This window comes from Nomascus leucogenys, chromosome 6, assembly GCF_006542625.1.
Source record: "Nomascus leucogenys isolate Asia chromosome 6, Asia_NLE_v1, whole genome shotgun sequence".
Lineage (NCBI taxonomy): Eukaryota > Metazoa > Chordata > Mammalia > Primates > Hylobatidae > Nomascus > Nomascus leucogenys.
The window spans coordinates 96,463,857-96,486,008 of NC_044386.1; the positions used below are offsets into that span (position 1 = coordinate 96,463,857).

General features: G+C 60.2%; 1 protein-coding gene across 3 annotated transcripts in view; it reads left to right on the top strand.

The window, feature by feature from the left end:
• The window catches only part of PSTPIP1 (proline-serine-threonine phosphatase interacting protein 1), a 42,934-nt gene extending 20,993 nt beyond the window's left edge, over window positions 1–21,941 (top strand). For 2 of the 3 annotated variants that reach the window (XM_030814844.1, XM_030814843.1), the window contains 14 exons: window positions 2,672–2,772; window positions 2,991–3,065; window positions 9,768–9,802; window positions 9,984–10,090; window positions 12,320–12,382; window positions 13,022–13,120; window positions 13,994–14,039; window positions 15,068–15,147; window positions 15,742–15,840; window positions 16,862–16,958; window positions 17,434–17,524; window positions 20,098–20,153; window positions 20,390–20,523; window positions 21,645–21,941. In XM_030814844.1, the coding sequence (XP_030670704.1) occupies window positions 2,672–2,772; window positions 2,991–3,065; window positions 9,768–9,802; window positions 9,984–10,090; window positions 12,320–12,382; window positions 13,022–13,120; window positions 13,994–14,039; window positions 15,068–15,147; window positions 15,742–15,840; window positions 16,862–16,958; window positions 17,434–17,524; window positions 20,098–20,153; window positions 20,390–20,523; window positions 21,645–21,776 (1,215 nt within the window). In that variant the 3' untranslated portion in view covers window positions 21,777–21,941. Of the gene's footprint in view, window positions 1–2,671; window positions 2,773–2,990; window positions 3,066–9,767; window positions 9,803–9,983; window positions 10,091–12,319; window positions 12,383–13,021; window positions 13,121–13,993; window positions 14,040–15,067; window positions 15,148–15,741; window positions 15,841–16,861; window positions 16,993–17,433; window positions 17,525–20,097; window positions 20,154–20,389; window positions 20,524–21,644 lie in introns of all 3 variants that reach the window. The other variant, XM_030814845.1, reaches the window with a different exon arrangement.
• The last annotated feature ends 211 nt before the right edge of the window (window positions 21,942–22,152 follow it).

Here is a 22,152-nt window from a genome sequence, read left to right on the forward strand (position 1 = left end):
TTCACAAAGGGCAGGGCCACAGGCAGCATTCAGATGACAGAGGTTGGACAGGATGAGGGGAGAGGGAGGTAAGAGGAGTGGGGGACAACTAGGGTAGGCCCCCTGGGGTGATGCTGATGCTGGGCCTTGGATGGCGGACCCACACGACTGATTAAGTTATAGGATGATTGGTTCATTCATTTCCTAAACACATCCTGAGCCTGACTCTCCCAGCTCAGAGCACTGAGTCAGACCCATGCCCTTGAGGAGGTGGCAGGGGTGGGGGTGAAGGAGGAGGGTGCGGGCTGGGGGAAGGGGTGCAGGGCTGGGAAGCATCGTGAGCAGCCCCTGGGGAGTCAGGCACTTCCTCGGAACAGCCCAGTCCTTGTGACAGTAGCTCACTCGGCCACAGCCCCTGCTAGCAGCCCAGAGCTCTGAGCGGGGGACTGGGCGGGATCCTGGAGGCTGGCAGCCTCTGGGGACTTGAGCACGGCGGTCACAGCCTGCAGGGCCTCTCGCTGCTTTCTGACTCCTCCCGAATGGCCAGCGTAGGTTTGATTTGCTTCTCTTTCCACTCTGGGGGCCTCCATAAGGACAGAAGAAGGGTTCCCTTGGCGTCAGGGCTGGGTGTGGGGCTGGGCTCCAGGTGGCCTCTCCAGAGGTAACAGGAAGGAATGACAGGTCCCCTGAGAGTCCAGATTCTCGTCCTGACTCTGCAGCCTCGAGCTAGCCATTTCCTTTTCTGGCCTCAGTTTCCTAAGGAGTGAGGGGAGCCACACAAGGTGGTTCCCAGTTCTGGGGTGGGGGGGTCTGTGGCATTCTGACATGAATGCTGGTGTCCCTCCGGGCAGGGGCAGGAGGCTGCGGCCCCAGATTTGTTTTTCTTCCCGGCCGCCAGGGGCTCTGACCTGAGGGTCTGGAGTGAGGGCAGAGGCTGAGGGGTAGGAAGGGGAGGGCTGCTGGCTGCAAGCAGCTGCCCACCAAAACCACAGAAATGGAAGCCTGCTCCAAGCTAGCCCAGTGACGCCAACCTGGACATGGGGGTGGATGCCTGCCTCTGAGGCTGGGGGGACAGCTTCTGGCCTTCCAGGCTAGACACTCTGCTTGTTGTTCTGTGGACAGCTGAGCCTGGGCCAGGCCCTCCTCAGGAATTTCTAGGGATGCTTATGGAGAGGGTAGGAGCTTGGGGTCCTAAGTGTCCTACAGGCCAGGAGAGTCCACCTGTGAGGGTGGGCTGGAGTTGGTGGGGAGCGGGGGCACTGTTCGGGCAATTTATGCCATTGCTACCCCTACTTCAGATTCTTCTTAGACCTTGGAGAATACCTTCTCCTTCCAGCACCTGACTCAAATGCCTCTTCCTGCAGAGAGCTCTCCTGGATTTCGACTCCATCCCTGCTCCCCTCACACCCCTAAGGTGGCATTTGAGGGGAGACATGGGTCAGGGGAAGGAGTACCAGGCTTTACCTGAGTTAAGTGTGTGCGACCCTGGAGTGTGTGTGACCTTGGAGACTGTAATGTGTGTGGTCAGGGGAGCTGGGACTTCTTCCTCCAGTCCCTGAGGCTTTAGGGGTCCTCAGGGATAGAAAGGAAGACAGACTAAGTGCAGAATGTCAGGCCTGCCTTGGTGCAGTTGGTGACAAAAATCCTGTCTCCCCAGCACCCCTCAAGCTCCCCTGGAGTAAGCCTGCATGCAGCACCTGGGAGAGCTCAGGGGGTTGTGGGGGGGGCCTGGCCCTGGGACCCACTCCCCAGGCCTGGGAATGTTCTGGGAGACCTCTGTTCCTTCATAGTCCTTAAAGACTACCTCCCTCCCCCAACTTCTCACACCCAGCTTCCCACACCAGCAGCTCACACACGCACCTGGAATCCACTGCACAGTGAGAAAGGAGAATTGGGTTGGCTAGGAACAACAGCCAGAGCAAGCTGGGCAAGTGCCAGGCAGCAGAGGGTAGCTGTCCCTGGAGAGTTCTCTGAGGCTCCCCACCCCGCCCCAGTCCAGAGGTGAATGTAGGGTGTGCTTGCACGTGCTCTTACCTTGACTGAAGTCACCCTCCATGCCCACCTCCCTGGATCTGTGTGGGGCGGGGGGTTCCTGAGCCCACAGAGAGCCCAGCGCAGCATCTGGCACATGGCTGGTGCCCAAGAAACTGCAATTGCTGTGATGGTCATGGAGACTGCACAGTGCTGAGGTGAAGGACAGGGACCCCAGCCAGACAGCCTGGGGTTCAAGGCCAGGCCAGCCACTTTCCAGCTGGGCCACTCTGGATGCGATCACGTCACCCTCCTACACCTCGGTTTCCCCACTTAGCTGAGACAGGGATATTGGAAGGGTGGCACCGTGAGTGAGTGAATTTCAGGGCTGGTTGTCATCAGGGGGACTTAAGGTTGGCCCTTCCCATCTGCTGTCTCATGCTGATGTGTGTCCTGTCCTGTGAGCTCTGATGCCAGGCCCGGCACCCCCGGCCCTGTCAGCTGGGTGGGGCTCACTTATGTACCTCACTTATGAACAGATGTGAGGGGACCTCCCATGTGCCTGTGTAAAGCCAGGTCTGGAGTCCCAAGAGCTTGCCCTGAGCAGGGGAGATGGAGGCAGGAGAGAGGCTGTTCCCGAGATGGTGGGAGGGTCCCCACAGGGCTGTGCTCAGTGTCGCCTCGTCGTGGCTCTCATGTGTCCTTCTGTCCTGTGTCACAGTGCAGGGACTTCACAGCCCACACGGGCTACGAGGTGCTGCTGCAGCGGCTTCTGGATGGCAGGAAGATGTGCAAAGACATGGAGGAGCTACTGAGGCAGAGGTGAGCTGCTGGGCAGGCCATGGGGAGCACAGGGCAGGAGGCAGGTGCCTTCTGCTCAGCTCCTGGGACAGTGGACAAGGAGGCCCCCATCCCAGCCAAACTCTGTCAGAACATGCCCTGCTTTAAAAAACTCTCCTGTGTTCCCTCAAACCTGGGCCTCCCCCAAAGGTGGCAAGTCACTGATGATCTTTCAAATGCCCTTTTTTTTTTTTTTGCAGGGCCCAGGCGGAGGAGCGATACGGGAAGGAGCTGGTACAGATTGCACGGAAGGCAGGCGGCCAGACGGAGATCAAGTAAGAGCTCCCGGGCCCTGGGGCCCACTCCTCTCCTCTGCTGTCAGTTTCCGGGCCCTTAGATGAGGTTTAGGTCTTCCTGGCATGGGGGAGGCTGGATTGCTCCTTGGTGCCTGGTTATCGGGCATTCAGGGGGAGGCCGGGTTCTGTGAGGGAGGAAGCCCAAGGGTCTGAGTGCTGGAAAGGGTCTGGGCAGGGGAGACAGGAGGCCATCCATCCTCAGTCATTTGCAGCGCAGCCTGCACCAGCCTGGGTGGCCTCCACTGAAGTCCTGAGGGGCAGGTGACAGGCCTCTGCACTGGTGGCCCAAGTCTCCTGCAGCACTGGTTCAGCATGGGCTTCAAGGATGGAGATGTAGCCAGAGACAGGGGTCCAGGAGGGGACACACCTGGGTTCCGGTGCCAGCTCCTCATCCCCCAGCTGTCTGACCATGGGCTGGCTGCTGACACACTCCGTGGCTCCGTTTCCTCATCAGTGATGGGAAAGTAACGCAGCCCTCCTCAAAGGAAGAAGTGGGCTCATGGGCTTAGCTGAGGCCTGGTTAGAGGGCAGGCCATCAGGAGAGTGGCTCTGATGAAGCGGAGGTCTCCAGCCCCACAGGTCTCTGCACGCAGACTGCTGGGGTGGGAGGAGAGGTGAGGAGATGAAGCTGAGTTCAGGACAGAGCCGCCCTAACAGTGGGGTGGAGAGGCTGCTCTGGGAAGGCCCAGACTGTCCCCCTGGGTGAGGACAGAGCCAGTCTAAGGGGCAGACAGACCACTGGCCTGCAAGTTCTTGAAAGGGTTCTGCAGAGTCCTCCTGCCGAGGGACCCTTAGCCTGACCCTGCAGCTGCTGTGGAACCCCTTCCCCTCCTGCCTTGTCCCCCGAGAGAGGAACTGAATGTGCCATACTCTGAAGGTCCCCCAAAGACACCAGGCACCCTGGCGGCTCCTGCTTCCAACCAGGAGCCAGAGATCACAGGAAGGCTTAGATGTGGCAGGAGCTGTGTGTGAGGCCAGAAAGTGTGCACACAGCCCTGGGAGGATGCAGGGCTCTGAGGAGCCCTTGGGGCTCTGGCCCCAGCTCGGCCAATGTGAGCTGTGGGACCGTGGGCAAGTCGCCTAGCCTCTCCGAGTTTGTGTCTCATCTCCCACTCCAGCGAGCTGCTGTGCAAATCAACAAGAACATGGTCTGAGGGCCTCCCGAGGGAAGGGCTGAGGGCCGGGTGCAGGCTGGGCACAGAGGAGGGCTCAGGACATGGTGAGGAGTGAATGGACGTATGCAGGGAGGTGTCTTCTGCAGGAAGCAGTGCCCAGAGCTCTCAGCCAGGGGAGGAGCAGCTGTGGGGGCCTGGCAGCACGACCAGGGGAGCCCCTCCCGGCCTCCCGGCCTCCAGGCCAGCTGGAAGAGAACTTTCCCAGAAAGAGAGGGTGCCTCATGGGAAGGACTCAGAGACTCGGGAGAGGTGGAGAGGGTGGTCCCAGCAGGGCACAATGGGAGCCAGGCTGGAGTGGGTCTGTGTGATGCAGGCTCAGGGGATTGTGAGTCACAGGGGATTTACAGCAGGGAAGGAGAATCTACCCACAGAAAATACAATGGGGGTGGGGAGCAGTGTGGGCCGTGGGAGGCGGGAGGCGCGCAGCATCTTGCTCCATTTGTAGAACCAGGAAGGGGCCAGGTGGAGGCTCTTGGCGGCCCTGATTGTGCCATGGTTATTCAAGGCCAGGTGGGGCAGGCTCTGCCCTGACCTATCCTTTGTGTGGCCCTGGATGGTCCTCCCTGTCTCTGAATCCAGAGTCTGTACCTATGGAAGGGGATGGTCACTTGGAGAGGTGTTCTGGACAGTCACAAGGACAAGCAGAGAGTGCCAAGCCACAGGGGTTCACTGCACACAGTGGGGTTCCATAGTGTTGCTGTTGACCCATGTGGCATGAAGTACTGTTGGTGAGGCCATGCAGCTGTTCCTTTCAGTGTAGGCCAAGCATCCATCCTCCATCCATTTAGTCACCATTTAATTGAGGACCTACTATGTGCCATGCCCTGGATGGGTCAGGAGAATTCATTAATTTAAAATAAAATAAAATAAAATAAAGGGCTTTGCCATTCCTTAGCCAGAGTCCAGCACACTGAGGGTGACTTCCTTCTCCTTCCTAGTCCTTTGCATTAGGGCCCATTTATGCCCCACCTCCTCCAGGAAGCCCTCCCAGACACCTTGCCTTGCCTCATTGTCAGAGTCTTGGCTTAGACCCAGTTACCCCTCCCCATGCCAACCTGAAGGGCTTTTGGTGGGGAAGTGTGAGCAGTGGCCGTGGACCTGTTTCCTCATCTTGGACTCCTGTGGGGAGGGTGTGGGTTGGCCCTCAGGAAAGGTGACCCGGCTCTTCAACATGGGGGCTGGTGGCCCACCCTCCAGGGCCCATCCCTGAGTAGGGGAAGCCCCTGGCCTCCCTGAGGCCCACAGCTGCCCCCCAGGTCTGTGGGATGCTCATTCCCTGCCCCTTGCAGAACGGGCAGGGGACTGGGGGATGGGAAGACTAGGAACAGGGTGCAGAATGAGGACAAAAGCCAGGTGGTTAAGCGACCCTATAAATAGCCTAGTGAGCCCTAAAGGCAGAACTGCTGCCTGAAGGTGCTGCATTTCTGCACAGTCCCCTGACCTCAAACCAGCCAGGAGACACCCTCAGGCCTGGAGGCTCAGGCCACTGAAATTAACAGGAGGTTACATCTTAAGTGATTTTTGACATGTACCTCCTTCACATGTTAACTCAGCAAACATCCGTGGGGCAGTGGCAATGGAGGATGGACAAGTAAGACCCAGTCCCCAAACTCCAGGGATCCCCACCAGCGCTTTCAGTGCATTTTAAAGACAGCATTAGGGCCAGGCACCATGCCTCATGCCTATAATCCCATCACTTTGGGAGGCCGACCTGAGGTCAGGAGTTCGAGACTAGCCTGGCCAACATGCTGAAACCCCATCTCTATCAAAAACATAAAAATTAGTTGGGCATGGTGACGCGAGCCTGCAGTCCCAGCTACTCAGGAGGCTGAAGCAGGAGAATCACTTGAACCTGGGAGACGGAGGTTGCAGTGAGCCCAGATTGCACCACTGCACTCCAGCCTGGGCTGCAGAGCGAGACTCCATCTTAAAAAAAAAGACAGTGTTAGTATTTGCAGGGGGCTTACCAATATTGCTGACGTCACATGTCCAGCCCTGCAAAGACTTTGCCTGACTCTCCTTTCCAGCCTCTGGGCCTTTGCTCCTGCTGTTGCCCTGTTGCTCCCCTGCCCAGTCCCACCCATCCCTCAAGATCTGCCTGAAATGTCACCTCCCTCAGAAAGCTGTCACTTCCACTCCCCTATTGCTCCTCCTGCGTCGGGTAAGGTGCTTGGGGTGCTGCATGCCCCCAGAAGATGCACAGGGCAGGGGTTTGGGAAACAAAGGAAAATCAAGGCAAGGCCAGCTTCCTGTAGCCCCTCTGTGGTTACCAGTGGGCAGGCACAGCCCCCAAGGGGTGCAGGTTTGAATCCTCACGTCCCTGCCTCACCCCCACTTGTCACAAACCAAAAATGCTGTGGTTTTCCTGTCAGAGAGATTTTTCACTTTTTTTCATGGTCTCTCTTCCTCTGAACTCAGAGAGAATGACGACATTGCTGAGGATATTGGCGGGAGACAGCCAGGCCCTGTTCCTGTCAGATGTCCCCTGACGCTGGCTCACTGTGGGCACAGCCTCAGCACAGGGAGGCGAGAGAGCTACTCCTGTCAGCTGGTGGGCAGGCAGCAGGGACACAGTGGGGTCAGAGCAGGAAACACACTGGAAATCTGGATTCTATTTGAGCACAGAATTTCAGACTGAGCTTCCTGAGAGCTGAGTCAAAAAGGGCAATGGGATGAGTTACACATGAAGGCACTGGTGACAGATGGCAGGAGGCAGAGGCCTGTGCGGGACCCTGTCCTCAACATGCGATGGAGACACAGTAGAGGCGCTCAGGGAGATCTTGACAGTTTCCCTGCGCAGACGGTGGGAGGAAGCCAGAATTTCATGGGGCAGAGAATGACTTTATGTGGCCCCTAGATCCTCCCCAAGATCAGAGCTCAAGGCTGTTCACTTTGGGAGTTCTGGGGCAAAGCTGGGCTCCTCCTCTCATCCACAGAGCTGAGGCTGCTCCTTGAAATTTCATCTGGGGCCAAGAAAGGGAGGAGTGTTCTGGGCCTTGTTGTGTGAGCTGAGCTAGGGTGGCCTGATGGTTCCAGCAATGGGGACAGGGGACCTGGGGCAGGAAGGCCTGCAGCCCAGGGGACAGCAAGAGGGGCCTGGAGGGGCCGGAGCCTGCCTGCCCAGGTGCCCCAGACAGAGGCAGCACCAGTATCTCTGCAGCACCCAAGGCCTAGCCAGGTCATGGGGGCCAATGGGAGTTCAAGGTGAGCACAGACCATCACTGTCAAGACTGTCCCAGGGGTGGGACAGAGGCTGAATGTCCATCTGGCAGTGCTGTACGTTCAGGCAGGCTCCCAGCTTTCAGATGGGGGCTGGGAAAAGGGTCAGCAGCTCCCAGAACCTGGGATTCCTTACAGCACCCCCCCAGCCTGAAACCATGGACCAGGGTGGCCCACAGGTGGGATTGGGGTTGAGAAAATCTAGATTATTAGCCTGGGGACAATGAGGAGGAGAGCCAGGCATTGCCCCTGTCCTCAAGGGCTCATGGTTCAGCCGGGTGACACACATCCACTGGGTCAGCCCAAAGTGACATCAGTGCTCAGAAAGGACAGAAGAGGATGCCAGGCAAAGATGCAGCAATGGAGATGGGCACATGCAAAGGCCCTGAGGCAAGATGGAGGCTGGCACCTGGAAGCACTGGGGGGAGGGGCAGAGAGCAGGGCTGACAGGTGGGAGATGGAGGTGGTGGGGCAGAGGCTGCAGCAGTGGTGGCAGCTAGTGTGGGACAGGCATGAGATTTAGGAGATAAAATAGAAGGTGGCAGCAAGGAAGGGAGAGGACAGAGCCAGGGGTGACTCCTGGGTTTCTGGTGTGTATAGTTGGTGGACAGTGGTGTCTTTGCCGAGAGGGGAGCCCTGGAAGAGGAGAGGTTTGCAGGGCAGGTGCTGAGTCCGGTTTTGGACACGCTGAATTTGAGGTATCTGTCAGATATGAGACCCAAAAGGTGAGGGCGGGGAAGTGAATGTGCAGGCCCTGAGCTCTGGGAGGGGTCTGGGCATGCTGTGGTCATGAAGGAGGTGGGGCTGGAGGGTGGTGTGCGTGAGGGCTGGGTTGGGGGTGCGGGGACCACGCTGTGCCTGGAGGCTTCTAACTGAATGAGGGGGACTGAGCTGAGGGGTGAACTGACAAGAAGCAGAGGGATTGGAGGTGTCACTGCTGGTGAGGAGTCAGAGAAGAGTCCTGAGCCCCACAAGGGAAGGTGGGGTCACCACACAGCCACCCCTCTCCTCCTTCCTCTCCCTGGATTCTGCCTGGGTGGCCACGGGCGCAGCTCCTTCACTTCTCTGACCCTTGGCTTCTCATCTGTGAAAAGGGATAATAAAGGCACCTGTGCTGGCAGAGTTGTGAGCACTTCTGACGTCTGGATGGGCATCAGCAGCGCTTGGGGCTGGGCCCCACCCCGAAGCCTCAGCCTCTGGAGGTCAGGGAGGAGCCTGAGAATCTGTATTTCTAACAGGCTCCGCAGATGCTGATGCGGCTGGTCTGTGGACCTCACTTTGGGATCCACGAGTTTAGGGCGAGGGGCCTGGCCCCCACAGATCTCCCCCAGGCCTGGATCCCCAGGCTCCTGCCAGGCTACTGCTCCTTCTTGGCCTCTGCTTCCCCAGGTGTCTACTGAGAGGAGAAGCCCCCTGAGAAGCCTGCCTGGTGCGCTGCCCCCGCCACCCAGTGGTGGGCATCATGAGGCCATGTGGCCGCCAGGGGGCAGCGGAGCTGCTCCACAGAGAGGCTGCAGGGAGAGCCAGATAAAATACTGGATGCCCAGGCGAATGTGAATTTCAGATAAACAACAAATACTTAAAAAATAAAAGTCCGTTTTAAATACTACAAGGGGCATACTATACTCAAAAAGTGCTCGTTCATCTGAGATTCACATTGCACTGGGTGTCCTGTTTTTATGTGTTCATTCTGGCAGGCCCCGCCCATCATTCCCTGCCTCCTATGCGCTGTGCTGGGCCCTTCCCTCCCTCCCTCCCTGGTAGACAGTGCCCACCTCTCACCTCCTGCGCCCTGACCTGCTAGCCTCTTCCACGGCCATCCAACCTCCTCCAAACATCCCCTGGGCCACCTGCTGAGAGCCCATCTGAACACTGTCCCCTGCCCTGCAGCCTCACCCTGGGGCCATTTGGTACCTGCAGAGGAGAGAGGGCTGTGAGTGTGGGAGAGGAGTTCAGGGGAGGGAGGGAGGGTCCTGAAGACAATCCCCTCTTCTCTAAGAACGCAGCTAGGAGCACAGATGGTGGGGGCCTTCGGTACCTCCTTCTTCTGCCACATTGCAGGGGGTTGATTGCTTTAATTTGCAGAGAGCTTTGCCTTCCAGAAATCAGTTTGGGGCCCCAGTGGAGGGTCACCATCTGGCTAAAGGGTCCCTTGGTTCTAAGTGACTCAGGGTCTTCCCACCAAAATAAAAGTCCTCCCCCCTACCCCGCCCCGCCGGGGGGCAGCCTGGACTGCAGGTTCCCGCTGTGCTCTCCTCCTCCTAACCTGGACCCGTCTGTTTTGCAGCTCCCTGAGGGCCTCCTTTGACTCCTTGAAGCAGCGTAAGTCCCCTACCCTGGGGCAATGGGATCTTTTGGGATTGTGAGGCTGGTGGAGGGTTTGGGGGGACAGAAGATGAGGTGTTGGGGCTGGGGCTGGGCTGGCCCACACAGGGGTGAGTTGTGGGTGGCTGAGGCCCATCAGATCTGACACTGGGGACCAGTATCCATGCTCTGCCCCCAGAAATGGAGAATGTGGGCAGCTCACACATCCAGCTGGCCCTGACCCTGCGCGAGGAGCTGCGGAGTCTCGAGGAGTTTCGTGAGAGGCAGAAGGAGCAGAGGAAGAAGGTGAGGCAGGTGCAGGGGGTGGGGGAGCTGCTGCCCCATTGCCAGCCTGTCAGTTGCTGTGAGGGTAGGGGGCTGACCCTCCTGGTGGAGCCAGAGGAGGGCAGCAAGGGTGGTGGTGGGACAGCACCCCAGGCTTTGGGGCTTGAGGGTGATCTGAAGTGGGTGGGGAGGGCAGAGGCCTGGCCGCTGGCACCAAGGCCAACTCTCAGTCCCAGAGCCCCATGGAGGGTCCTTCCCGTTGAGCTGCCTCACGCCTAGGAGGATCCTACTACAGCAGTCTCTAGAGGGTCTGTGGCAACTTGGCGGTGTCCAGAGGAGGCAGTTTAAGTTGTGGGGGTCACTGGAAACCGGTCTTGATTCCAAGGATCAGGTCTGATTGTCCTGGAAAAAGGCAGACTTGCAGCCAGTCACCCCACAGGACTGCCCAAGGCTGAGGGGTCAGACACAGACTGGGGTGGGAGAGTTGTATGGCATTGTTTAGCATCCAAAGGTACTTCTCACCCATATGTAGGGCATGGCTATCCCGAGACAGAGTGACTGCATGGAAGTGAGGTCCCCATCATGGGAGGTGTGTAAGCAAGAGGCTGGCAGATGCTTGTCAGGGAGGCTGCAGGGCTGAAGTTGGATATAGGTTCCCTGGAGGGCAGGCAGGACACAGGCTGGCCTGGAGGCTGGGCTTGGGCCTGTGAGGATGGGGGCTCAGCCTCTCAGGGCCTTAGTGCTGAGGGTGGTGCCCTGCATAGGGTGGGAGGGCAGCACACAGACCCCCTTCTTGCTTGGAGAGGATCATTGTAAAGTGGCCGAAGAACTGAAAATGAAAAGACACAACTGAGCCTCAAAGGGGAAGAAGCTGTACCTGAGGCTGGGGCCAGGCTAGGCCTGGGTGTCCTGGCCATACCACTTCCCAGCTCTGTGCCTCAGTTTCCCTCTCACAGGATGGGACACATATGTCTACCTCCCAAGTGCTGGGAGCTCAGCCCAAGCCATTGCCCCTCAGTCTCCACAGACAGGGCTCCAGCTCTGGTTAGCAGCTCTGCTGGCAGAAATGTAGCGTGGCTGCCCGCGCCACCTGCCCATCTGCCAGCTGGGCTTTCAGGATTCTAAATATGGGGTTCTGAGCAGACTATGGGTCCCCAGAAGCCAGCCAAGGCTTGAGGTGCTGGAGCAGGCACCCTCTCTGAGCTGGGACCTGCCTGCAGAGCCTGCAGAGAGCCTGCCAGGAAGGAGGGACCCCGGCCCTGCTATTTTGAGCCCTGTGGCCAGAGGAACTGCTCTGGCTGCAAAGGCTGTTTTGGACAGAGCACTCTTTCCCCAGGTGGCCAGGGCCCTGCAGGCAGAGCGCTGTGTTGTAGTGTGTGCCATGTGTGTCTGAGCCTGTGTGTGTGTGTGCGTGCCACAGAGCAGGGACACATGCTCACAGGACGGTACACACGTGCCTACGCTCCCCTGCATATGCCTGTGAGCATGTGTCCTTGTCCAGCCCTGTGCACTTGGGTGTTTTGGGGGGTGTGTGTGAGTGCCTGTGCCTCGCTGGTCTCCCCGCTGGCACAGAACCCCTCCCCTGAGACCCCAGGCACAAACTGGCTCAGCTCTCCTACCTCATAACCCAGTCGCTGTCCTGGCTGTTTTGCATTCTCCATCAGAACAGGAAGCCTGGGAGGTGAGGGGAGACTTTGGCCCCAGACCTCGGCATAGGGGCCCAGTGGCCACTGTGCCTGCATGTGGCCTGTGGTTGTGTGTGGGTGACTGTGGGAGTGTGTACTTGTGAGTGGCGTCTGTGGGTGTGCACAGGAATGCCTGTGATCATGCGTGTGGGCAGCTAGGGATGGGGCCTATGTGCCTCCGAGTTAATGTGGAACTCTGCATGTATATGTGTGCCAGAGTGTACACACACATGAGCGACTGTGATGCCTGCAGAGGCTCGGGGACGCAGGATGAACGACTGTGTGCACACGTGTGTTGGGGTGGGAACTCCAGCTGGAGACGAAGCCCCGGCCAAGGTCTGCAGCCAGGACCTCACGGCGCACCCATGCCCTGGGATTCTCTGTGGCCTTCCATTGTGAGGGTCACTGTGAAGCAGCAGGCTCTGGGGGAGGGAGGGCAGTCTGTCACCCTCTCTCCAGAGCCAGGAGAGGTGCTGCGCCTCATCCCAGGGACACTCCGTCCTCTTGGCCTAGGGGAGCCTCCCGAGGCCGTGGCCCTCGGCTCAGAACCTCGTGTCCCCTGCAGTATGAGGCTGTCATGGACCGGGTCCAGAAGAGCAAGCTGTCGCTCTACAAGAAGGCCATGGAGGTGAGCGCCAGGGCCTGGGGCCGCGGCCTTCCCTCGAGGAGCAGTGCAGAGCTCAGGGTGCAATCCTGGGCTGTGGCCCCGGGCAGGGCATTCGGAACAGGCTGGCCTCGGCCTTGGTCCTCCAGGGCGCAACAGCCTGAGGGGCGCTTGGGCCTGCGCTGGGCTCCATGGCCCCGTGGGGATGGGCCTGGGCCCTTCCCTTGGGGGGCTCATGAATGAAGGGCAGATGAAGTCAGCTGGGGACTCCAGGGGTGGAGGGAGGAGGGACCCCTGAGCTGGATCCTGCGAGACGCTGGACAGGAAGGGAGAGGGGCTCCTAAGAGGGCGCAGCGTGGTGAAGGGCGTGCCCTCGCCGAGGAGCACAGCCCAGGAGGCGGGGCCTGGGGCAGGCCACGCTGTCCTCAGTGGGGAGGGCCTGACAGCAGGACTGCCAGCAGCCCCCATGCCTTCTCCATCTCCTTCCGGACCCCCAGATCCCTGTCCCTGGTGAGGATGCCCCCACTCCACCCACAACCCTCGCCAGGGAAAAAGGGAGGCTGGGCTAAGGGAGCCTCACTCCCGGGGACCACAGAACAGGGCTGTGCAGCCCCCAAGTCACACCCCTCCACGCCCCCAAGTCACACCCCTCCACTCCCCCAGTCCAAGAAGACATATGAGCAGAAGTGCCGGGACGCGGACGACGCCGAGCAGGCCTTCGAGCGCATTAGCGCCAACGGCCACCAGAAGCAGGTGGAGAAGGTGCGCTGGGCTGCTGGGCCGTGTGGGTCGCCCAGGGCTGGGGGCAGTGGGGGAGGCACGGAAGGGGTGCTGTAGACACCCCCAGGCAAGATCTGCATCTGGGGATGCTGCTCAGCCCTCTCTGACCCCCAGTCTCCCCATCTGTGAAATGGGTTTCCTAGAGAGAACCTCAGGGCATGGACAGGCAGGTCAGCTGGATCCCCTTTGCCACCATCAGGCGGCACTCAGGGACCCATTCCTCAGAGCAGGCCCACTGAGGCCCACAGGGCCATGAGAGCAGATGCCAACCCTCACACAGCCTTGGAGAAGGGCTCAGTAGGCCCATGTCACAGGAAACTGAGGCTCACAGTAAGTGACTTGTCTAAGGTCTCAGAGCCAGGAAGCAGCAGAGAAGGGACCCCCAACTCAGGTGGTCTAGAGCCCATGCTCCTGATGCTGTGGCCCCTAGGCCAGAGTGGGGGTATCAGAGCTCCCAGAGCCCAGGAAACATGTCACTCATTGCACAGACAGGAAGGCTGAGGCCCAGAGAGGGAAGTGGCCCGAGGGTGAGCTGGGGGCAGTCAGTCAGCGGCCAGAGCTCAAGTCCCAGCCAGGGGGCTCAGCAGTAGTTGCACCTCTCCTGTGGGCTGTGGTCCCACTCTTCACAGGCATCCTCCTGGGCTCGGTTCCTGCTTCATTCCCTTTCCATGGAGCTAGCCTGTGGTCCTCTGTGGGCGGAGGTTGCTGGTGGATGATAGCATCTGCCCACAGTTGGCTCCTGAATGTGCCCCCCCAGGGTGGCCAGGGAAGGTGTGACAGTCACTTCAGGGCCGCCGGGGTGGGCCCTGGCTCCTGGGGCAGGGGCTCAGCGCTGCTTTCCCTCTGTTTCCTCAGAGTCAGAACAAAGCCAGGCAGTGCAAGGACTCGGCTGCCGAGGCAGGTATGTGAGCCTGGCTGCCCCATCCGACCGGGGCGGAGGCCTGGGCGGTACTCCCCACACACACCTCCTCACTCTGGGGACACACACACTCCCACCTGGCTGCACAGTCATGGGCGCGGCGCTCTCATTCCAGATATGTGCAGTCAAAGTAAACGCTGTGTTCCCCCAGGCGCCGACCCTTCTTGGCGCTTCGTGTGTTCAGTCCTCACAGCTGCCCTCTGAGGTGGCTGCTGTTATTATTCCCTTTCTTAACAGATGAGGAAACAGAGGCACTAAAATGTCCAGTACTTGCCCCAGGTTACAGCCAATAAGTGGTGGGGACTGCATTTGAACCCAGGCCAATGGGCTTCAGAGCCCAGGACTTGCATGGCACAGCCCCAGGAGACAGAGCCACTCATCTCTCAAACGCATGTGCGCACACACACACACGCATGTGTGCTCATGTGTGCACACAGCCTTCTCTGGGCCTCTGTCCTTCACTTGATGCCCGAATCCTACCAACACCCTTGTCCCTGCTGGTGCCCCACCCACCAGACACAGCGCCCACCCTTCTCCCTTCCCCTGGGAAGGCCTCTCCCTTCTGCTCTGCCTTTACTGGGACCCAGCTACTCCCTTGGCTGGGGGACAGGTGACCTCCAGAGATCTGGGCACGGAAGTTGTGACCCAAGCCTGTGGGACTCCACCCCTCCTCCAGCGCCCTCTCAGCTGCCCTCTCTGAACCTCAGTTTCCCCTCTGGAAAGTGAGGTGGGGCGCCCAGAGATGCCCAGAGGCCGATACTCTGGACTTGCATATATGAGGCTCCACTCCAGCCCTCAGGCAGCTCAGAACACAGTTGGGGAGCAGCAGCAGTACCAGCGTGGGTGGCCCTGACAGGCACTCAGATGAGGCCCTGCCAGCTGCTAGGGCAGGTCCCACGGGGGAGGCGGGGCTCCCAGGGGGGAGGAGGCCTCCACGATGGGACCCTGCTGGAGCACAGGGGTGGAGGAGCTCCTGTCAGGGCCCTCCCTGAGGCTGCCTGCGCTTTCAGAGCGGGTATACAGGCAGAGTATTGCGCAGCTGGAGAAGGTCCGGGCTGAGTGGGAGCAGGAGCACCGGACCACCTGTGAGGTGAGTGGCCCACGTGGAGCCTCGCTTTCCCCAGCTGGGAAGTGTGAGACGCCCATCCCTGCTCCAGCCGCTTCAAACGGCCCAAGCGAGGCAGTGGGGGAAGGTACCCGTTACTCATTTATTCAGCCTCCTGCTCACAGGCCTGTGCTGGGCCCTGGCCCTGGTGCTTGTTGCCTGCCCTTGAGTCCTGGGCCCCTTCGTTGCAGGCAGGCATTCTTCCACCCTTTTTGTTGAAGGCAAAACTGAGACTTCGACAAAACCCACAGCCTCTCTGGGCGCTGCCGATGGACAGGGCCTGGGGAACAGGGCTCAGGACTCCTGTCTGAGGTTCCTCTCACTACCCTTCTGCCTTGGTGTGGTGCGGCCTGAAGGGAGGCTGGGACAGGGACCCCCTGCGCAGCTCCACCTCCCTCCCGGCAGCCTCAGCGCTGGCCCGGAGTCAGGATGGGGACCCCAGGGCACTCTCTCTTTTGGACTGGGCTTCCAGCAGAGAGGGCTGGCCTGGTCAGCTCCGGCTGAGCTGTGAATGGGGCCAAGCCTGGCCGGGCCCTGTGGCCCCCTCCTCACTGCTCACCTCCCTCCCACTGCCCCCAGGCCTTTCAGCTACAAGAGTTTGACCGGCTGACCATTCTCCGCAACGCCCTGTGGGTGCACAGCAACCAGCTCTCCATGCAGTGTGTCAAGGATGATGAGGTGGGGGCTGAGGGCCTTGGTGGGGTAAGGGAGGGCAGCCTCTAGGTGGCAAAGTGCCCAGGTCTGTCTGAGCCAGTCAACAAGCACCTGGTCCTCTGTGATCAGCCTGGCCCCAGGGGTCTCAGGCCTCAGCAGCTCAGCCTTTGCCCCCAGAACCCCAGGACAGAAGCTCAGTACCGCACAGGGCCATGGCTTCTCTGCCTGGAAGATGGTGACTCTGTGGTTCCCCTGCCATCTGACTTCCTCCTCATGCCTCAGAGCCACAGAGCACCTGCTCCCTCTGCCGGGGATGGGAGGGGAGGTGGACACAGCTGTCAGAGGTTGGAAGAAGCTGGAGGATCCTGGCTGCTCTGCTCTAGGCCTGGTGCTTGCAGGAGCCGAGGCGCAGTCCTTCCTCTGCTCCCCACATCTCCAGGGTGTCCTGGTTCCCCTTACTGAGCCCAACCTGCTGGTTGGGTCCTCCCCAGCAGAGAGGGCCCCCAGCCAGGGGCCCTGAGCTCTGCTGATGCAGCCCAGCACATGGCTCTCCCGGGCATCCCTGGCCCCCTTGCCTGCTGTGTTTCCTGCCTGATGCTCCTGTCTGGGGGCTGCGGGGGTTGATTTTCTTGTTGTTTTTGCCCAAGTGACTCGAGCCCCCTGCTGCCTCCTTGCCTACTCCAGGTGGAAGGGCAAGCTCTGGATCCACTCTCCTAGCCCCAAGGCCTGGCTGTGCTGCATTCTCGCTCTGTGACCTTGGGCAAGTCACTCTCCTCTGAGTTTCCTCATCTACCCAGTGGGAAAAGTGGGGTCTACCTCAGAGGACAGGTGTGAGTTAAGTCCCTTGCACAGGGCCTTGCGCACAGAAGGTGTTCAGGAAACAGGAAGCTGTCAGCCAGGGCCGTGACCCCTCAGGATCAAAGACCCCGAGCCGCACACAATGGCCTGTGAGGAGGCCGGTGGGTGGGGGCCGCTGGCCAGAGTTCAGGCCCACAGAGGGGCAGAGTGGGCATCGGGCTGCAGCCTCTGCTTTTTCCTGCCCCAGCTCTACGAGGAAGTGCGGCTGACGCTGGAAGGCTGCAGCATAGACGCCGACATCGACGGCTTCATCCAGGCCAAGAGCACGGGCACAGAGCCCCCTGGTGAGGCCCGGCCTGCGGACAGCGCAGCCTCTGGGTGCACTGAGCCCCTGGGAAGGCCTGGCCCTGAGCCTCAAGTGCCAGGACAGGGCTGAGGTAGCTCACAGCTCCCTTCCGGGCAGAGGAGCCCTAGCAGGGGTTGTGGGGGGTTGGGTCCTAGGCCTGCTGCCTTCTCTCAGGCAAAGCTAAGGGCACGATGGCACTCAGAGGAAGAGGTGGGGATGGGCATTGATGTGAGGAGCTCCCACGGCCCCCACTCCCCGCCTGTTTGGTTCCACTGGATCACGGGTCCAGAATATTAGGTTTTGATGGTACCTACAGTGGGGTCTCTCATGGGAGCAAGACAGGCACCTCCCCAGGCACCCGGATGGGCCAGGGCCAGGGCCAGATTGGGAACATAGGGCCCCAGCCGAGTCTCTGGCAGGGCCAGAATGGGGTGTTGGGGGCCGCCCTGGGGCTCACAGCTTGCTGTCTGCAGCTCCGGTGCCCTACCAGAACTACTACGATCGGGAGGTCACCCCGCTGACCAGCAGCCCTGGCATACAGCCGTCCTGCGGCATGATAAAGAGGTGAGGCCCCGACAGACGGAGGGAGGGCCTGAGGCTGGGCCAGGAAGTGAGTCGAGCCCCTCCTCTGTACCTGGCCCTTCCTCGTTCACTGAGCACCTACTGTGTATCTGTATCTGGTGCCCAGTTTAGGTGCTGGGCACTCTGTGGAGACAAGATAAGCTCAGTTCAGCCTATGGAACCCTCAGCCCAAGGGACCCAGACACTAAGTGAATAATCACACCCCAATTATTCACTAGGGGATGTGCTCCGAGCTCTGAGGAGGCCCCTATGCTGGCTTCCTTGTCCCTGAGGCCTCACGTGAGCCTGGTGCCCTGTCAGGCTGCAGTGGCAACGCTGTCTGGCTGGAGCAGGACTGGGGCATCTGGAGAATTCTCCAGGCTTTTCCAGGGCCCCTTCCCCGGCCTGGCTGCAGTCAGGTGCCAAGGTCCTAGTGATGGGCCTCAATGTGTGACCTGGGCAAGTCATTCGCATTCTTTAAGGCCAGGGCCCTGAGTGTTGGGGTCAGATTCAAAATCTAAGGACTCTCCTGGTTCAGGCCTTGAATGACGAAAGTGACAGCCCATTGGCAGCACAATAGCCAGCTCAGGGAGCCCTCATAGCCAGGCCTTTGAGGGAGGCCACGTGCCCTGTCTGTGAGCATCCACAAGGGTCTGTGGGTTTCACATGGTGCCTGTGCCCCCACCACCATGCCACCACTCTTCAGCCAACCTTCAACCAAGAAGGCCCTGCCTCTGGGAGGTAGTGGCCTCTGGGGAGAGGCTGATGCAGTTCCCGGCCCTTTAAAAGGACCAGCTCATTCCAGGGCCTCAGGAGCCCCTGGAACTTCCTACTCCTGGGAGGCAGAGGCTCGTGGGAACCACCCGTGCTTAGAGAGGGGCATACACACACCCTCTTTGAGAATCTTGTGAAAGCAGTGACCCCAGGAGGCAGCACACTCACAGCCTCACATGCTACAAAAGCTTGTGAGACAGGCTTCCCTGCGCCTGTTGAGGACCTGGATCCCAGCAAATGTGGTCATTTAAGCAACTGGACAAAAGAGCTCACCTGAAGCAGTATCAGGAAGGGGCAGAAAGGAGTGGCCCCAGAAAGGATGAGAGAGAGAGAGAGAGAGAGAGAGATGTCTTGCAGGGCGGAGGGAGGCCTGGCTGCTGGAGGGGGCTGGTCAGGCCTCTGGATGGGGCATCTAGAAGCCAGGCAGGGCTGGGAAGAGGCGGGGGTCAGTGGCTGAGAGTCAGAAGTGTAGACAGTCTGGGGAAAAGAGGTGTGGGGCAGGCAGCACAATGGCTCAGCAAGTCCTGCATACCTTTCCCCTTGCCCTGGTCGCTTCCTCCTCCTGTCCCCAGCCCCTGCTAGCTCTCACCCTATCCTTTGCTGCCTGGGTTGCTGGCGCGTGTGTCTGCCCGCCTGTGTTGGTGTCAGGCCCTCCCATGTGCTGGGTCCATGCATGTCCACCCTGAGCATGTGTGTGCACTCCTGGGGCCTTGGCCCTTGGCCCCTCATGTGGGAAAGGCCCTCCACATGCCACCCTGAATTGCAGGGCTGCCTCCCACAGGACCCTGAGTCATGGCTCAGCCCCTCACCTGCATTCAAGGTCCCTCAGGGTCTGGTCCAGTCCCTATTTCAGTCCTGTCCCCAACACACCCAAATTGGTCCACTCCACTCCACAAACCCTGCCTGTGCCGTGCCTCCTCCCCTGCACCTGAGCGCTCCCTCTCCTGGTCACCCGCAGTGCCTCGCTCCCCCTTCTCTCCTAGTAAAGCTTCACACTCACCTTTGAAGACTCAGCCCCACCCCACCAAGAAGCCTTCTCGCCTTGGAGGCAGTGTCAGCCTCTACTTGTTGAGCCCTCACTACTGCCCACTTCAGGGGGTGCCCCCAGCATCTGCCTCTTCTGTTTTATTTTCCTTTATTCAGTAAACCTTCATGACCCCAGCTCAGTCCAGGCCTAAGCCTGGCGCAGGGGCAGGGGTAAAGTAGCCCAGCGCTGTCCCGGAACTCCTGTGCACAGGGTGGCTGAGCTGGCCTGATCACCGTAGGCCCACAGGGAGGAGGGCTGGCTCGGCCCAGGCAGTGGAGGCCTCAGCAGGGCACCTGAGCCAGGCTTTGGAGGCTTTGTGCGGCAGTGCACCCCCCACCCCCACCCGCGGGGGAAGCTGCTAGGGCAAGCTAGAGCAGGGTCCTGGAGGGTGAGGACTGGGCGTCTTCCCACGAGGCCTTAGCACAGAGGTCCTAGAACCCCCAAAGGGCCATGGGAGTCTTCCCATGAAGCTGCAGCTTTGGGGGTTCTAGGATGCCCCCAAAGGGCCCTGCAGGGAGCAGGTGCTGAGATGGCCTGCAGAGGGCGCCAGTGGAGGGCGTAGCTGGGGAAGGAGGAGCCACCGGGACCACTTTCTGGGGAGCCCTCCTGCCTGAGGGGCACCTCATAAATGACATCCATGCCTGGAGGCTAGGGGCAGCCCCAGCCCTGGCAGAGCGCGTGCAGCTCTGAGACCTCTCCCTGTCTAAACCCTCCCTCCCAGTGGGTCCCTGAGTGTGGGGCGGGGGCACTCACCCTCTTTCCTCCCCGTTCCCAGGTTCTCTGGACTGCTGCACGGAAGTCCCAAGACCACTTCGTCGGCAGCTTCTGCTGGTAAAGGGGATCAGGAGGGGACCCCCAAACACACTGACCCCCGGGGGCGGAGGTCTCCCACATGGCACAGATGGGGCCACTGAGGCCCTCAAGGGGAAGAGTGTGTCCCCCAACAGCAAGTGTAGACAGTGGAAGGAAGAGGCAGGGCCCAGCATGGAGAAACCCCGTTCTAGCAGGACCTCCAGGGGCCAGTGTCCCCAGAAAGGGGAGGGGTCCATATCTCACCCTGCTCTTAGCCTCCACGGAGACCACGACCCCCACCCCCGAGAGGAATGAGGGTGTCTACGCAGCCATCGCAGTGAAGGAGATGCAGGGAAACCCGGCCTCGCCAGCCCAGGAGTACCAGGCACTCTATGACTATACAGCGCAGGTGAGGCCTCTACACCCCAAACCCACCTGTGCCACCTCCCCTGCACCTGAGAGCTCCCTCTCCCATCCAGTGCCTTGCGTCATCTCTCCTCATGGTTTCACTCATCTTCGAGCGTCCTCTCCTGCTCAGGAGGGCACATGTGCCTGTGCGTCTACACTAGCAAGGGCACCTGGGAGTGTGCTTGGGTATGAGCTCTGAGAACAGCACCCAGGGCTTGGGGGGGCCTCAGGGTGCATGTACTGACTGGAAGCTGGTGTGCAGCAGGCCTGTGTCTGCCTGGGCCTGTACACAGCACACACGTGGAGCACATGTGCCTGTGCCGTCCACACAGGCTGGGCGCTGCATGGTGCACATGTGCGGGGAGCTGGCAGAGCCTGGGGCTGCCTGCAGGTCATAGCTTGAGGGCCAGGCTCTGTGCCTTTGGGTCAGGGCCCTGTCCTTCGTGGCCACGGGTGTGGAAAACTGTGGCCAGAATAAGTCTTACAATCCTGCCAGGATTGATTTTCTGATGTCCATAGGGTGAGGATGCACCAAGGCAGCCATGGGGCAGCTATGAGAGTCCATTCTGCTCCCTGCTTGAGGGGAGGGGTACATAGCCAGACCTCACATCCACCTGGACTGGGGCCAAGCACCCCCACATGGCCAGGCAGGCTGGGTGTGGACTCCACTGACAAGGCCAGGGCTCGGGGAGGCAGGGAAGCCAGGCCAGGAGAATGACGGGGTACTTGGATGGCAGTGGCTGGCTGGGGCTGGGGACCACAAAGGGGAGGCTGTGTGGTAAGCTTGGGCATGTGTGTGCCCTGGGCTTGGGGTATGATGAGCACCCATGGCCCCTGACATGGTCCAGTCACTGTGTCTCCAGAGTGGGAGAGGGGAGGTAAGGCTGGGAAGAAACCCAGGTTGGGGGAGGCCTATGATGACAAACTGAAGGGGACGGGAGGCCCGGTCCCTTGGGTTACCCCCATCCTGTGTCTCCAAGGGGCTGCCCCAGCAGGCACGGACACAGCTCGGCTGCCCCTGCCCACCCTGGGAGACATGCCGCATTTACTGCTGGGTGGGAGAACGCCAGGCCCTTCCCTGCAGGCCCTTCCAGCGTCATGCGCTTTCAATCTCTTGGCCAGAACCCAGATGAGCTGGACCTCTCCGCGGGAGACATCCTGGAGGTGATCCTGGAAGGGGAGGATGGCTGGTGGACCGTGGAGAGGAATGGGCAGCGTGGCTTCGTCCCTGGTTCCTACCTGGAGAAGCTTTGAGGAAGGGCCAGGAGCCCCTTTGGACCTGCCCTGCCAGTGGAGCCAGCAGTGGAGCCAGCAGTGCCCCCAGCACTGTCCCTGCCTTGCTGGGGCCCAGAACTAAGCGTCCCCCAGCCCCGAGAGGGAACCTGTCTCCCAGGGAATAAAGGAGTGCGTTCTGTTCTCCTTGGTGTGTTGGGGGTCCCTTTCTCTTTTTCTCCTGCTCCAGTGTCCAAGTGCTCAGTTCAGAGGAGGCAAAGGAACAAGGGAAGGAGCCTGGATGGCGGAGCTCCCCAACTCGGCCGAGGCTTCAGCTACAGAGGCTTCAGCTACAGTTGGAGAAGAGGCCTGGCCCCAGTTGCTAGGAGCTCCCAGACTGCCAGGGAGATACATTCAC